Raw genomic sequence first — 17581 nt, forward strand, 5'->3', positions numbered from 1 at the left:
TCGTTACTTCTGGGAGACCATGATAGTTATTTTGAGTAGCTGTAAAAATTAGTTGTTGGGTTTTTGATTCATTTAAAACCAAATCATTTAGGTTGCAATATTGTTTAGCCATATTGAAAGCTACAAAGGAGTCAATGTCTAGTTGATCTTTGTTTTTGTTTGCTACAATAAGGGCTGTATCATCAGCGTACATTACCATTTCACAATAGTTTTGAAGGTATTCTGGAAAGTCGCTAGTCAGAAGGATGTACAAGACGGGTCCAAGAACAGAGCCTTGCGGCACTCCTCTGCTTACTGGTAGTGGTTCAGATTTTACTTTTTTGACCGTGTTGTGTGTAGTGTAAGTAATTTCCACAATCTGTGTCCTATTGCTGAGGTAGCTCTTGAACCAGTCTATTTCTTTGTCAATGATTCCCAGAGTTTGCAGTTTTTTTGTAATGAGCTTGTGGTCTAGACAATCGAAGGCCTTGGTAAAGTCCAAAAGTATACTTGTGGCTATATATCCTGCTTCCAATTTATCAATGATGGTTTCAATTAGTTGGACCAGAGCTGTTGCTGTAGATCTGTCTTTTACAAAACCATGTTGTCTCGGAGTAAGAAGGTGGTGCTGTTTGAGATGGTCCAGTAGTCTAGTTAGCACTACTCGCTCCAGGATTTTGGAAAAAGTGGAGATAAGTGAGATTGGCCGATAACTGGTGGCTTCATCAGTTGCTCCAGTCTTATATTTTGGATAAATTTTTGCGAGTTTCAACCCGCTGGGAAAAGTCCCTTGTAAAAGTGATTTGTTTATAATAGTTGTTAGTGGAGTGATAATTTCATGTTTGCATTGTTTGACCAATTTAGAAGATATTTCATCGTCTCCTGTTGATGTTTTTGATTTTAAGGTGTTTATGATGTTTCCGACTTCTATTTCATTTGTCTCCTGGAAAATTAGTCTTGGTATTTGGGGTATGTAATTTGGTTCTATTGTGTGTGTTGTTCGTTGTTCATTTCCTTTGGTATCAAGTGTTCTGTCAGCAATTGTAGCAAAGAAGCTATTTAAGTAATTGGCAATGTCTATTGGAGAGTCTGATGCGTAGTCCTGTATGTTTAAGCGTTCAAGTTGAGTTTTTTCCAATCTCTCTTTTCTTTCATTATTAATCACTTTCCACATGGCTTTTGATTTGTTGTCAGATCTTTCAATGTAGAAGGAGTTAAGCTGTTTTCTTAGTGTTTTTAGTTTTAAGTCGTAGGATTTTTTCCTTTGGGCTGTTTCTTTTTTTCTGATGTGGTTCCTGATAAGGATATTACTGTAATTTTATTTTTAAGGTTTAAGTTTGCAAAGACAGCCACTCCACCTTTTCTGTGTTGTTGTCTATTAAAGCTGCCTATAAGTCTGTAGCCAAGGATTCTAGTGCTCTCCAGCTTTTCGTTGTTTAAGCCATGCTCAGTAAGTATTAGTAAGTCTGGTTTGTTGTTGTGGAGAAAATGAGCAAGTCTGTCGGTTTTGTTCTGAAGGCCGTCAATATTTTGGTGTGCAATCATAAGTTTCTGGTGCTTATTTCTAGGTTTGGAAGAATTTATATTTTAGGGATTTTTATTTATTTTTGGTTCTTGTGCTGTTGCTAATTTCTGCTCAGCTATGTCCTTGTGGACTTGATTTTGGTTTTGTCTAAAAAAGTGTCAAGTTGGTAGTTTAACAATAATTTAATACACAAGAAATAAGAAAAGCATTTATACTTATAGTGCTTAGCAGACTATTATATTTTGCCAAATTTACTATTTTATATACATTTTTGCTCAATCAACTTGCATAATAACACTTTGAAGACTAATGTCTAATCCATCCCACAGCTGTACCGTACGTCTAAAAGATGGACATTCGATCGATAGGACAGTTAGAATATTGGTGTTTAAATATCAATAAAAATACAATAATTTTTAAATAAAATACTCTATTTATGTGTTATTTATCACTGTATCTAAATATAATATTTGTATTCTTTGTTTAAAGTTTGTTTTTGACAATGGGAGGTTTGAAAGAATAAAATATTTTCGGACATTTGCTATTGTTACATGTTACAAAATGTATAACACGTTTCAAGATCTGCAATCTGATCTCTTCCTCAGATGAATAACACAAACTGATACATAACTACAATCTAGGTTAACAAAAATCCTAACAAAATTAATGGGCAACAAATTCAACAATATCCTTAAGAGCATCTAAACCAGACGTCAAAAATGTTACGATTCAGATAAGATAAAAAAAATCACTAAATTTGAAAAACTCAGACCAACAAAATATTTTTCTCCCAACAACAAAAAAACGCATGCAAAAAATACAGAAAATGTTAAAAATTCGTTATCTAGAGTACTAAGCCCAACGACAAGCAAAAAATGTATTTTTGCTTAATGCGTTTTCGTTTGAATTGGTTTGTTTTACTGCTGTTTTAAACAAAAGGTTAAACTTTTGCGTGACCCATAAATCAGTAAAAGTGCTTGATTTTGTGACTGGAATAGAGTCGGTTGTTTCTTAGCTATCTGAGTGACCAATTTTAGTGAGAGGCCAGTCTCTTACTGTCCCACAAAAACCAATCTTAATAAGGAGAAACTCAGGACTGTATCGATTCTTGGGAAAGATGATACAGTAAAAATTTTATCATCCAACAAAGGAAACACTATTTCATTTCATAAAACGACTGATAGTAACAACACTACGTTTGGGTGAACTGCACTACATACCCTATGTGTGGTGGAGAGGGAAGGGTAGCTCATGCACATGCACTACCCATAGTCGAACTAGGTAGGTAGATTGATCTGTACACGATTAAGTTAATGGGGACAAAAAACGCCAACAACCTAACCTAGCGTTATTTTCTCATTCTCACTCTCAAAATTGGTTTCCGTGCTCATGTTTATGGTGACTAAATGCTGCTTCTGCAGTTTTCAGCTGTAGTTTGTTTGTTTGTAACACTTATTCCAGTTATGTATTTGCCCAAGAAGATAAACATTGATAGTGAGTGCCGTGTGTATAATGATAAGTGGAGTGTTGACTGCTTTGTGGTTGAAAACCACCACACTGCTTTTTGTTTCATTTGTATAGAAATAAATATTCATGCTAAAATAGTATAATATCTGTAGACATTATAAAAAACGTTTTTTAAAAGCAAATATTTAGAAATCATGGAAGACTTGACTGATGTTTATTCAATGGAAAGCAATGATACTGGGGCAGAAGAGTGCCTTGGAAGCTTGCATTTGCATTTAGACCTTATATCTCATCACAATCTTTTGAACTTCAAACTTCAAAATGAAAATTCTATTTGATAATTCCATAAATTATTTGTTCCGCCACATGACAGTTTTAAGAACAAACTTGCTACCTTAGAAAATCAGTTGTAAAAGACAATTTGGGACCACTTTGGAATTTGCAAGAAACTTTATAGTGAAACTGTTGTGGTTTTCCTGTCACACTATGCAATTGATACTACTGTGAAACCAAGAGAGGAATTTTTAACTTGTACAAAACAATTAATACAATGTTAACAAATGAGAACTTGAAAGAGCATTATAAGGAATGCTACAAGGATACAGAACATCTTATATTTTACATGTAAGTTTTGAAATGTATTTTGTAGCCTAGGCTAATTAATTGTATTGATTGATAATAATTTATAGTCAGTCAGCAAACTGTTACATACCCATGTTTTTACTTTTTGCATGACTTTTAGTGATGATTTCAACAGAACAAAATTACTCAAAGTAGAATGCTTTCTTATTTTGATCAACATATATTTGTGAAACCACTTCCAAAAAACACTTTTATTAGAGTGAACCTTTCTGATGAACATGTAACATCTACGAGGGTCATCCGGAAAGTAAGATCCGATTTCTTATAAAAAATAAATAACATCAGATTTAAAAAAAAACTTAATTTGATGATTCCTGACATCTTTCTTTATCTTTCACCATAGTTTCCATTTTCGTTTAAACATTTGTCATGACTTTCTACAAGCTTTTGAATGCAGATTTTGTAAAAGTCTGCTTCCTATGAGGATAACCAATCTTTAACTGTTTGTCAGTGTTAAAGCGCTTACAGCAGAGACGCTCCTTTAGTTAGCGAAACAAGTGAAAGTCACTCGGGGCCTACAACTCGGTGTTGCATTGTCATGGTATAATTTGTACATCTGCGATACTATTAATGATAAGATAGAGATTTGTCTGAGACATTGTTAAAATTATACAATTAATATATCCCACACATAAATGTAAGCCATGAAAGAAATTTATGTCCGTGGGTGAATGAAGATATTGAAAAGGTTATTGTAACTAGAGAAAAGCAATTGTTCAGTTAGACAGTGTTAATGATTATTTCTGTTGCTTAAGTAATGACAGACAGCGATGTAATTCTGTATTATAAGAATAAGAGATGTCTAGAAATAAATCAGTTTAATGTCAGAGAAGTATAAGCAGAAGATATATACAAAGCAATCATTGATATACGAGTATCATCTAACGAAGTGTTGTTACACGTTTTTAATTTTTCAGTGGAAAAATGCATTGATTCTTCCTTTATCTTCAGTTAAAAACTCTACAGAATCTAAAGATTATAGACCTATTAATATATTGTGTGTATTGGAGAAAATAATGGATCAGTTAGCATATCAGTAATTGTGTACTTATATTAATGATTATAATATTTTATCTCAGTATCAATCTCAATATAGAGCAATGCATAGTACTCAAACAGCTATGATTAAGATTACAGATAATATAAGGTTATAAATGGACAAAAGGAAATAGTAATCTTAACACTTAACGACTGTGTAAATCATCAGTTGTTATTAGCAGTTCTGGAATCTTACAACATCAATGATACAGTTATTAAATTGTTCAAATCATACCTATTGAACAGAAATCAATGTGTAAAAACTAGTGTAAACGTCAAGGGTTAAATTTGAATGCCATGAAATGTAAGTCAATTATATTGGGGACCTATAAATATCTAACACTGTCATGAACCAATCAGGTCGATTGTATTATCAAAAAAGTGTATCAATGTTTATACCAATTTAAAAGACAATTTTAATCCCTCAGTACACGTTAAGAAACTACTGGTTCAGATATTGGTTTTCCCAAATTTTGATTATGCACTAGTAGTGTATTGTGATAAAAATAACAAGTAAATAAATAAATTACAGGTATCACAGAATGTGTGTATAAGGTATATCTATAACCTAAAACTTGATGATCATGTAACAATATATTATAAAACTTTAAGATGGTAAATTCATTTGCACTTAATGACCCAAACTTATCACTCAATATTTTCCAGGTCTACATAAAATAAATAAAATCCTAAAAGTAGCTTCTCCTATTATTGCAAGTTCACCAGAAACTCTAAATATATTTTCTAAACCACCTAAAACCATTTTTACCAAACCCACCAACTTTAAAAAACATTCTTTCACATCCCAAAATTAGTCCTAATCTACAACTCAAAATGTATGAACTCTCTAAATGCCAACTAAATTGCGAATTTGTGTGAATTGAGAAATATGGAAACAGCCCATTAGCTGATATAAGCATCAAGACAGCCTGATGGACTTAACATACAATTAATTTTACAGATATTCCACATTAAATTATTTGAATGCATATATATATATATATTATATATAAAACCATACAAATGAATCCAGGAAGACTTTACAAAGTAGTTAAAGTTATTGAGTGTCCGTGCTAATTGCAGTAAGCTGAATTAATTTCAATAAGCATGTTGATAAGGTTTACAGGATTGTTAACTTTATCTACGAGTATATAAGGTTGGCCTTGTTACATCGCTATAGGGAATTGGGTCTTATGGAGCTTATTACACTTGAAAACTGTTATTTTCACTGAAACTGAACAGCTCCACTAGCACACAGCTTACCTCACTATGACAGACATTCTAGTCTTGATGTCATAGTAATCTTTTGACATATTTAAATTGTTTTAAAGTTTGTTTCTCATGATAGATGTAAACAAAAAATGTTTGTAGTAATGAAGGTTGGCATGAATGTATCAAGAACTCTGTTCTAACATTTCTGCAGCCAATGGCTATCTTCTAAGTTTGTTTCACACCGAGGTCAAACATTGGTAACATGATTACAATCTTAAGACATTCTAGCCGCGCTATGAAGAGTGAATCTTCTGTCAAGAATTTTTAAACTGAAATTATTGACTTAAAATATCCCTTCACTATAAGGTCAAAATCTAAAGATTGCAATTTTGTCATCTAATTTTTTCACAGTGAGAACAGGAAATTTAAAAGATTGCCAAGAACTGTCAGAAACATGATGGAAAACAGTATTTAAATACTGGCTTAGAAAATATGTACAAAAAAGGCTTTCCTTTAATTAACTGTTACTTTTCTATTATTGTAGTGCAAACATAAAATATAAAATGAAGTACACTGTCAAACAGATGGTTAGCCCTGTTACAGTGTGTAATAAAACCCATTCAATTTCAAGATATGTTGCCTAAATTTCACAGTGTTAAAATAAGTTTTTTTTTCAATTCAGTTAAGTTTACTTATATAATTTTTTCACTATGTAATACAACTATTACACAATCCAATGTCTAATCATTTGAAGGTTTCAACCAAAATTGATACAATTATAATGCAATAAAAAATTATATGAAGTAGTCACTTTAAAAAATTTAAATTTAATATGAATCTAGGTTTTATTAGTATAAGGTTAAGACCATGATCCCCTTACTCCCTTTTGGCCTTGGCTAAGAAGAGTTGAAATCTATTTTAAATTGTTAGAACTAAAGTTGTTTTAGAATAAGGTAGCAGTTTCCTCTTGTCAGGGGAATTAATAAAAAGACCAGTCGCCAGTTTACAGACATTGGCAGAACTGGCATAAAAGACGAGGCTTTTTTACTTCTTTACAATCAGCCAACATTAAATAGAAAACTTTTTATATCCATTTCTTATTAACTATCTTGTGAACACACAAAATCATTTAAAAAACATTGTTATCGCCTTGGACTTCAGAAACGTCACAATGAATAAACTTTCTGCAACCAACTTGTATAACTGAATTGATAAACTGATGATATTTGACTTGTTTGTGCATTATTTTACATCAAACTCATTAGTTTTGTAGCCAACAAGACAAAAACAAATATCACAATATTTCATCTCATATGGTACCATTGTTCCTACTAATATTAATTGTCTTCCTGAAAGTAGAAAACAAATACATTTATTTACAAATGTTAATAAATTTACATGTTTATAATACAACATAAATTTTATATTGAGATTTATTGTGACGCTATTCTTGTAATCTGTTACATGGCTGAATAAAGAAATTTTGAATTTGAATTTGAATGTTAACCCTTTCACTGACAGACATTTTTTTTTAATGTTATTTAATAATGCCAAGGGTATTTTTACAGGTGTTACCCAAAAGTACCATGCCATTTTTAACAATTTGCATACCGTTATTATAAAATGTCATAACTTTATAATTTATTGGCCAATTTTTATATTTTGTTTTGTACAAAAATGTGTATATTAACACTAAATATACTCAAAAACATCTTATATTACAAAAAAAATAAAAGATAACAACAATAAAATCTTACCTTGTGTTTTTCTTTTTTTTTAATTTTTAGGTTCAACACTAAAATAAATACTTTAAAAAATTCTTTAAAACACTCAATAAAGTCAAGCACACTAAAAGAACACTTTATTTTAAACATATCCACTAATTTTTACAAAATTTTTACACAAAATAAAAATATAGTATTTTTTTACCACTGCTCACTCTTTTATGAAGAACTAAAATGAATATCTTGATTAGAAAATGTCAATGTCCTTTACTGCTTGTCTTACGAGTGATAGCCATAATAATAACTATATAACACTGTAGAATAGAATAAAAAAGAATAAGCCTAACATGATTTTGACTATTTGCATGATAAAAGAAATATCAGTTACAAAGTTGTCATTTAGGTATTCTTCCTGCACTACTCTTCTAAGAGACCTTGAACAATTCATAATACTTAACTACATGCCTGAATTATACACACACAATTTAGTTGTATTATAATTATAAACAAACATAAACATAACTACAACATTCTAACAGAGCACTTGCCGAAACAGTAGACTGACAACTATGAAAACAAAGCGTCTTGGCTCATTGACAATAGGCCAACTTGATCGTAAACTCTCGTCATTGTTACTTATTGATCAGCTGTGTTTGTGCACTACATAACATGCTTAATGCGAATTGATATAAAATAAGAGTAAAAATATAATGTATTATATTCTTGTATTAAATTCTTTCTAAAACCCCTAAAATTTCAGTTAACAGAAACAGAATATGCAGGTTTTCATTACAATACGAAATATGAGCATATATATGGATGGAGCATACTTCAACTTATGAATGAGATGGAAAATATATGGAATGAGATTCTAAGAGAGTTCAATTTATGATAAGTATATACCAACATTTCTCTTCACCCCCAGTTTGGTTTAATGAGTGTTACATGTAAAAATGGGCAGATTGATTCAGATATTGACATATAGTCTAGTTAAATCAAAACTCAAAATTATTATGACAGAGAGTATATTAATATCATTTCAGACACTTTAGTATATCACTAAATACTTACTTAAATGGATATTCAAAATCTAACCGGACATTTTTAGGATTTGTTTTGGAGCAGTAGTTAATTTCTATGTAGCCCTCATATGTCTTCAGCACTATAGCAGTGATTAGTGCAAATACCTGTCAACACAAATATTCACATTTACTGGTATATCAAAATTTCCCACTCTTAACTTATAAATTTCATTCAATAATTAAACATTATATACATAAAATTCTATTTGTTAACTCTCAACTATTAGTGTCATTCAAAGATATGCATTAAATCTGTGCATACTTGAGCATACTAAAATGTCTAATGTTGCAGTTGCTATTTCATCTAGTATGTATACATTACAGTTCAAACTAGACTTCAGTCAAAACTGGTATCCTGGGTTAGAACCAAACTTGTTTTCACTAGTAAACTTATTTCAATTAACACCGGTTTCAACTAATTTACCATTCTTTAAAACTAATTTTGACTTAATCTACACCAGTGAAAATGAATTTTGACTAGGATGGAAACAATCAAAACTGTTGAAAAACAATTGTTCTTTTTGGTCTTCTTTTTAAATTTTTTTAAGGAAGTTGATTGTTCAAATTGTTCATCTTTATATAACTCACTCCCTAATAATCATTTTACAGAATTTTAATCAAAAGTTTCAAAACAAATGAGGAGAAGGGGATAATAAACGCAGCCTGCCATCACAGCCGGGTCCACCTTTCCAATCTTGTCACTAGGAGGAGCCATTATCGTAGATACAGACTTGGAACAGGTACACGCAGACGATGATGATAAGGAGCGTGTGGGTTTCTTAACAGAAGACAGCAATAAAAGCACTAGCTGACCTTTAGATCCCGATCTCAACTGTGGCGGTGATCAAAACATCAATTAATGACCTCACAAGTAAAAGTAAAGTAAAGTAAAGAATGTCTTATTTTAACCAGGCGAAGTTAGGGCTAAGAAGCCCTCTCTAACACTTAACCTGGGGACCAACGGCTTAAAGGTGACTTCCGAACCACCACCAATGGCCGGGCAGGCGGGCCGCTTGCAAGGACAGGATCGCTCAGCGGTCACCTGTCCAAGCAGCAGCCACGCTCGGCGTTGCTTGATCTGGTTATCTTGCGATAACCGCCGTGCCCACTACACTGCGCCATTGGCACAAGTGGCCTCACACTTCTCACTCCGATCAAACTGAAAAACGTAAACTTTCTTCTATTCACACCTATACACAGTATAAATTTCTTGAAAGCATTAAGAAAAACCCGCTTTAAAATAATAAATATTGCGGACCCAAATTAAACGTATGTCACTCTGTTTTGCTTATATTCCTTCCTCCATTGATAATGGATGATTTGAAAGGGTAATAGGTCTTTAGACATTTACCATTGTTACATGTCAAAAAAAGTTGATCACTGTGTTTTGAGAGTTGGAATGTATTGTATTCATAAGGTGTCAAAAATAGCCTTAATGCATAATGTTAAGCAAACACAAAGATTAAAAATTATTTATAGTATGGTGAGCTCACAGTAATTAGTTATTAATGTTTGTGAATGCTACATGTTATGCTTTAAGGTATTTTAATACCTGATGAAGAGAATAGATTCCAATAATTGAAACGTAATGTTGAAACATATAACAATGAAGAATGTCTAAAAATTGCTATTCTTCCAAAATCATCTTCTTTCACAACCTTGGTGAGACTCAAGATGATACCCCTGAGAATATTTGTTTCTCACATTCCATATTACTAGTAGGTAGAGCCATAACATTGTGAAAATCCTCAAAACACACCAATTTTGTAATTTCATAATCAGTTGTTTGGTAAAACATTGCTCAGATATATGCATTGTTCAGTGTAAGTTTGAGTGGCCTTAGAACTGATGTATTACATTGATTTTTTGTGTCCTGACAAAGACAATTTTGCTGTGCTATCAGTATTTGAAGAGGAATGAAACAGTCCCTTGATGAAGTATTACCTACGTTGTGATTTTTTACTTCAGGCTGTAAAATTTGAGACAAATATATTGTGGTTGGTCCTGGGAGTCATGTATTTGAAAATTATCATCTGATAGTTTTTATTTTTTTATCAGTCATCTAGATACAATACAGCCTCAGTGTAAAATAGACGTTATAAAAAATAGAAACAAAGCTTAAAACTTTTCATTCACAGTTGAAATTAAAGAAATACTTACAAATTGCAGAATGCGTATGATTCCTCTTGGCTCTTTAAAGACTTCAAGATTATACTTCTGGAGACTGCCACCAAGCTGCTAGAAAACAACACAAATGAATCAGCAATAAATAAAAGAAACTGAAAATGTTATTTTATATACTATTTGTTATCTGCAGTTTCTCTTACATTGCAAATTAATGGAAATCATAGTTATGTTTGTTTGGTTGCATTTAGTACCTAAAAACTAAAAGAATCTGATCATGAATACTCCCGACCAATGCTGGGAAATAACTAAGGAAAAATATTTTGATACTAATATATGATGAATATTTTAAAAATTCAGTTGATTTGTTGTGTTATTGTTATGATAACCAACAGCTAAGGAGGGGTAGGCATTGGTGGAGGGGATAATCATGATTCCAATATTCACGTGAGAAAAGTATAATGAATTTAAGAGATCAGAGTAGGACTGCCAACTGCATATGAGGATAATTTAAGAGTTTTTCCAGTACTTTTTGCTCTTTTTTGTCATTTTTGCAACTGACAGTAACCTACTAGGGCAATGGATTTATTTTCTAAAAGTAAAGAAAATTATTGAACTACGGACGATACATATAGTGGGTGCTCTATGAAGTTTTTTTTATTGTGTTCTAGTATTGTGTATTTTTTAGTTCGGCATGGAATTTTACATTCCTTTTCTTTGTGCAACAAATGTGGTTTCCATTGTCCTTTAGTTGGGGATACAATGTTGTTTTGTTGTTGTATACAGGTTTTATACAGTTAGATGGTTTTATTTTTAGTGAACATCAGTGATTAGCCTTTTGGAATTTTATATTTTACTGATCGGTACTATCTTGAGAGATGTTTTTTGTTCGTAGCCAACAGCGCTGGGGAGCATCAATGTTGCTACAATATCCCCCGCTGATGGCCGGAGGCATTACTATTAGCTCGTTCAACAACTAGTGCATTTTACGAGACTAAAAATCTTACCAACATTTCATTGTTTTCTGTTGTTTTTTTAATTTAATTTTTAAGCATTTCCCTTTGGAAAAAAGAACAAATACTGTGAAGTGGCTAAAGTAAACAATTAGGCTACAAAATATTTAAATAGATTTAATTACAAAATCTTAATATAAATTTTAAACAATTAATATTAACAGATAATCATATTTTTAACAAGACATTAGCAATAAGAAACTGAAATCTAAGTTTCTAAAATGAAACATTTATGGATTTTTGACGAGTTTCTATTTAAACATAGTGTTAAAGTGTAGCATGGAATTAACATTACATTGGCTCACTTTTCTGCCTCTTATCCATGTTTTAATTCCATTAAGTCATTCAAAACAATAACTATAAACACTAAGGCAAACTAAAAAGGAAAATGCCTAAAAAGTTTTAAAAAGTTTTGGAAAGACGGAACATTTGAAATGATATCCGTAAAACTAGTAATTGAACGAGCTGACAGTTCTATCTCCAGCCATCAGTGCAGTCTGGGTGCTGTCCCATGCTGTCAAGCACAGAATACTATTTTTAAAATTTTTAAATTCTAATTTGGGTAAGGGCAGTTAACAAACGTCAAAAACCCAAAATCAAATTAAAAATCTTACACGGCCAGCAAAAACAAACATTTTAAATTTTGACTCATCTGTGAATATTGCCTTACACGATTATCTTAACTGCCAACGCCTCTGGTCTCTTGCAAACTGCAATCTTGCTCGCTTATGATGCACAGTCAATTGCAGCACTAGGACAGGTCTGCTAGACCTCATTCCCCGCTTCCCGGAGTCGATTTCTCACAGTTTGGTTTGATAGACAAGTTTCAGTTGCTTGATTACAGTCGTTTTGAAGTTCTCTAGCCATTGAAATCCAATTATGAAATGCATTAACTCGTTGGAGTGCCGATACCCGAGCAGTCTAAGACGTTGGACTTCGAGTCTGCGTTAGAGATAGCGCAGGTTCGAATCCTGTCTGTGACCGTTGCACTTTTTATCAGTACCATCGACCTTGTACTGTATCGACTCTCTCTCTCTTATTCTGCTTGATAAGATCCTCGCACAGGCCAGTGGCCCATGAGGACGGGCAGAGTAAGGCTTAAAAGGTCACCCAGCAGGGATCACTTCTGGCTGGTTTATACCTACCAGTTGAACCCACCACTGGGCACAGCAAAAACCGATGTGCCACTTCAATCTGGGCAACCTTATGGATGTCCAGTAGCGGCACATCACTAACCGCAAATGTTGAGATTCTGGGATTCATGGGCAATTCGATAGGTCTAGCCTACTGTGGAGGATGGCTGTTGGAGTTGGTGGGGTTTGTTCCCTTACCTCAGAGGCTCTTGTTAACCTCAACAAGGGTGTGCCACCCCCTGCCTACTTTGACTGGAGAGGCTGGTTCACAGCTGGCCTCCCTTCTTCCGGGATGACTTTGAGATGTAGTGCCCTAATTCTTCCTCATGGATCTCGATAGGAGGCGGCCCCTACTCCCTAACCTTACCCATCCTGAATATCCTATCACTCCGGAAGCAGCGCAAAGGTCCTTACAGGACTAAGTGCAATTTATAAGCTTCTTGTCCTAAGAGAACAAAAAAAAAAAAAAAAAAAAAAAGGCTTAAAAGGGGATCGGCTTCTCCTTTAAAAAAAAATCTGTATTCTATACACATGGTGGACCTCGAACAACGTAGTCCTGGTCTTCTGCGAAGAGTGTTTTACTCCTAGTAGAGGTTCCACAATCTTAAAACAGTGAGTGAGTTATATACTGACTAACTCACTCTTAAGCATCTACTCCCGTCCCATTGGGAAACACCTTTTTCTATCAGTAGTTGGTGGACCTATTCTCCAAACACAAATTCAGTGCCTTTCTTGTGTGAATGTTAATCCTGTTATCCCCTCCTCTTATACCTACCCTTCCTTAGTTTGTTATCCTACCCCACCAAGAAACCCTAATTCCTAAATATTCTTTCTGGAAATTAAATTATACAGTTTTAAGAAATTGTTAAAAGTAGTTTTCAGAATGATACTACAGTCGCCTTCCTCCAGGGTGGTGTCAGACCTTCTCTTACTAAGTAAATCGATGTCTTCTTGGGTTATAGGTCTGATCATGGGACTTGGACACCTGAGGAAGCATCTCCACAGAGTCGGCATCCTTCGGGAGGATCCGCTCTATACAAAGTGTGATGAGCAGGATGAAACTGCCGAACACTTACTTTTTGATTGTCCTGCAATAGCAAGGGAGCGGTATGCCATCTTTGATCGTTTGGAAAAGGGTGGTGAATTTCCAAGAGGGCGTGATAGGTTGTTTTCGGCAGTTTATGGAACTGCTGAAATCATAAACTGGTAGGCCTCATGGTGTGCTTCCGGGGTGCGCAAAAGGCCCTTGAGGCTTAACCCTTTCCGAGCCAATGACGTTACTAGACGTCATGCCTAAACTAGCGCTAAAAGCAAACGACATCCACTGACGCAAAATCAATTTTTTTTTATTTATATTATTTAAAAGCATTTCTGGGTAACAAAATTAGTAAAAACTGTTTAAACAAGGTATATTTAAACAAGGGACAACCGTTTGTTTCTATTTTGAAGGTCACGGCTCTTGTTCGAGCGACAAAATGGCGGGTGGCCGGATGGTCATAGTCTCCCGCAGAGCCAACGACGTCTACTGACGCGCGCTCAGTCTGCCTGTAGCCTTCCGTAAGGTAGATGTTTATTCGCCCTTCCATTTTCGATCCACGTATTTATCTTTTCAATTTTGATGTTAATCAATATTTTTAATCAATGTACAGTGTAGTTTATGTATTATTATCGTGATGTAGGGCTTTATTGTGCGCAAGACGTGCACATCGACGCCTGCCTTGCATCCTGACCTGTATTTTGGGCTGTACCACACACAACAAACCTACGCCTAAGGATCACATATATGTAGCTCATTTTCAATAAGTATCATTTTTTAATTTTTAACATGTTATAATATTGTAAAATGTAGTGTGTTTTTTTATTTATACTTGGAAAATTGAAATTTTTTGTAGTTTCATTGCTTTTATTTAATTTGTATATACATTTTTACTATATTCTTTATATTTTCTCTAAATAAAAATTACTAAATGCTTGGTTTTTGTAAAATATTACAATAATTGTGTTCAACTATTGTTAATATTATATATATGAACACATAGAATGTAAAAATTAAATTTTTTCAGTGAAATTATGATTTTACCATTTTTTTGCTGTAAATTAACAATAAAGAGTGAAAAAAAATATTTTGTCGTTTTCCTTACCTCTTATGTTATAAGAATTATAAAAAATGGTTTTGGTATGTGGGAATTTTTTTATTAAGGTGTATGGCTCTTAGTAGTTTTGGTTATTTATTTGTGGCTCGCTAAGGGTTAAGTGCATGGCAATAGGCTGCCCCATAGAAGAAGAAGAACTTTAAAATTTCACATTCTCACATATTAAACTATTATTTAAGAACAGTTCAAATAAATTAAACTATTTGGCTTGGGGCTAAAAATATTTTCGAATGCAAGTTAAATATAAACTTTTTTGGTATCAGTGAAGCTAAAGGCCAAATTTGCCAATTACACAATTTCAATGTTATTAATATATTCTACTCGTCCTCCTGAACAAACATATTATATGGTTTTAGAGATAGGAAATCACAAATAACTGAGCTTTTTTAAATTAGAAATGGAAATGTAATTTTGTGGTAGCTTATCAGTGGTCTGTGGTGAGAAAAGCTTAGTACAACACCAAAAACCGTCCCGTGTAGTAGCCTTTATTGCCTCGTATAACCATGGCGTCCATTACTCAACTACCAGGGTCATACTGTAATGGCCGTCATTTAGTTTAAAAAATTATTTATGTTTTTGAGTGTGGATTACATGAGCAGTTAAAATATTATATAATTAATTTGCACTTTTTTCATTCGCCATTGTGTTTTCTCAGAGTGAAAGTATTAGTTTCCCGTGTACTTGTGTGTTGTTTTTAAATTAGGACACTGATATATTTATGATCGGAAGTTAGCAATAGATTGATAACGCAAAACTCGTATTTTGTCAATCTGGCTGTTAATTTCAAATTTACGTACCACTTTTGTAATTTATAGGAACTAAACTAATGAATCATTTTTTGTTCCTACACAGGTCAAAAATATTTTATTAATTGTGATTGTTACCCCCTTAGACCATGTAAATTTTACTTCAGGATGATGACTAGAATAATGTAATACACCAAAATAATAGTTTCAAATTCTGACAGTTAACTTCATGTTTACCCCAGTAGCCTACTTGTGATGTAGTTACTGTAAAGTGTAAGATAGCATTTATTAAACATCATTGTATTAATAAAATGAATGTTTCCATATTAAGGTAACACCTATAAGCAAATATAAAACTATTATGTCAACCATTACAAAACTTCTTATTGGATATCTGGTTCATAATTATTCTTTTATGCACAGTCCTATCCTAATTAGGGACATTATTAGTGTAGTTCTAAAAGTAAATCACTCACCTCTCTAACATTCGTGAATGTGCTCATGGCTGCTTTCAAATAATGTTTTATCACAATAAAATGAAACAATAGATTATTCAATGAGACGATAATCAGACGTAATGAACAATTCTAACCTTTAGAAAATAAGACGGACATATAAGGAAATGCCCAACCCAAAATGACATCAACACGGATAGTTTCAATATGTTAAGGAGATAGGAGGTAGAATACAGATTTCAAATAATATTAAATTATGAAGCCGAACAATAACTCGAGAATATAAATGTGAAACAAAACTTAAGTAATCAAAAATTTAAAAAATTATATTATTCAAATTCAAAATATAAACATCTCCACGCCCACCTACACTCGCCTGTGGTAATACTACAACTACTATCAAGAGCTTGTAGTGCTTATGATATAAACTCTTCTAGACAAACTGTGATGTATTAGTAGTATTAGCCCTTCCTATCATCTTCTCCCTTTCGCCTCTCCTCATAACTGAAAAACTCTTCAATATACATAAATCTGGTTCTGTTATGGGCGATTGCAGGTATTTATGACTGTTATCAAGTGAAACACTCCTGTTAATAAAAATATTTATGAAAAAATAATTAATAGATTTTACTATCAGAATAAGAAACCGTTAAAGATGCTGGAGGTATTACAAGATGCTTATTCGAATATATTGCTCAAACAATATAAACAGATTAGAAGAAGGCATTCACATCGCCCTTTTGGTCATGCGAACAGATTTAAAAGATATTTCAAGGTAACTTGGGCTATATTTTAAGATTCTATAAAATTTACTGATTTTGAAAAAATGAACTATTGTCCAAATACTCCTCATTTGTCTTCTGTCTGGCTGACGTTCCGATCCTACTTTTAATTCTGGCTATAAACTAACTATCAGCCGTTGTGTATTTTTAACCTTCCGTGTTCAAAATATTTCATTCAATTCATACTAATTCTCATATTATACATGATTGTATGTTGTTTTTTCGCCTGAAAATTTTTATACGTAGTATTTCAGCAGCCGATAACGTATGAAACACCCCTATTGATAAACATGACTTTCATTGTATTGTTTAAGTAACTGTGTGTAGACTCAAACGTTTCTGAAATGGGCAACATGGGAACCTCTTAAATTCAATAATACGCATAATTCGTTTTGAATCTGATAAACTATTGTACACATGATCTTTACTTCAATAAAGATTATTTTATCGAATTCGTGTCTGCAACAATGTTTGAGTTTGGCAAGTACAAGTTTTAACAACTTCTA

General features: G+C 32.9%; 1 protein-coding gene across 2 annotated transcripts in view; it reads right to left on the minus strand.

Moving 5' to 3' along the window:
* LOC124369027 (synaptophysin-like) overlaps positions 1-16713 on the minus strand; it is a 32421-nt gene extending 15708 nt beyond the window's left edge. The window contains exons 1-3 of one of the 2 annotated variants that reach the window (XM_046826702.1): positions 16315-16713; positions 10830-10904; positions 8659-8774 (exon numbers count right to left, since the gene is read on the minus strand). In XM_046826702.1, coding sequence (XP_046682658.1) covers positions 8659-8774; positions 10830-10904; positions 16315-16341 — 218 coding nt within the window. In that variant the 5' untranslated portion in view covers positions 16342-16713. Of the gene's footprint in view, positions 1-8658; positions 8775-10829; positions 10908-16314 lie in introns of both variants that reach the window. The other variant, XM_046826701.1, reaches the window with a different exon arrangement.
* Between the last annotated feature and the right edge of the window lie 868 nt (positions 16714-17581).

Source organism: Homalodisca vitripennis, chromosome X (assembly GCF_021130785.1).
Source record: "Homalodisca vitripennis isolate AUS2020 chromosome X, UT_GWSS_2.1, whole genome shotgun sequence".
NCBI lineage: Eukaryota > Metazoa > Arthropoda > Insecta > Hemiptera > Cicadellidae > Homalodisca > Homalodisca vitripennis.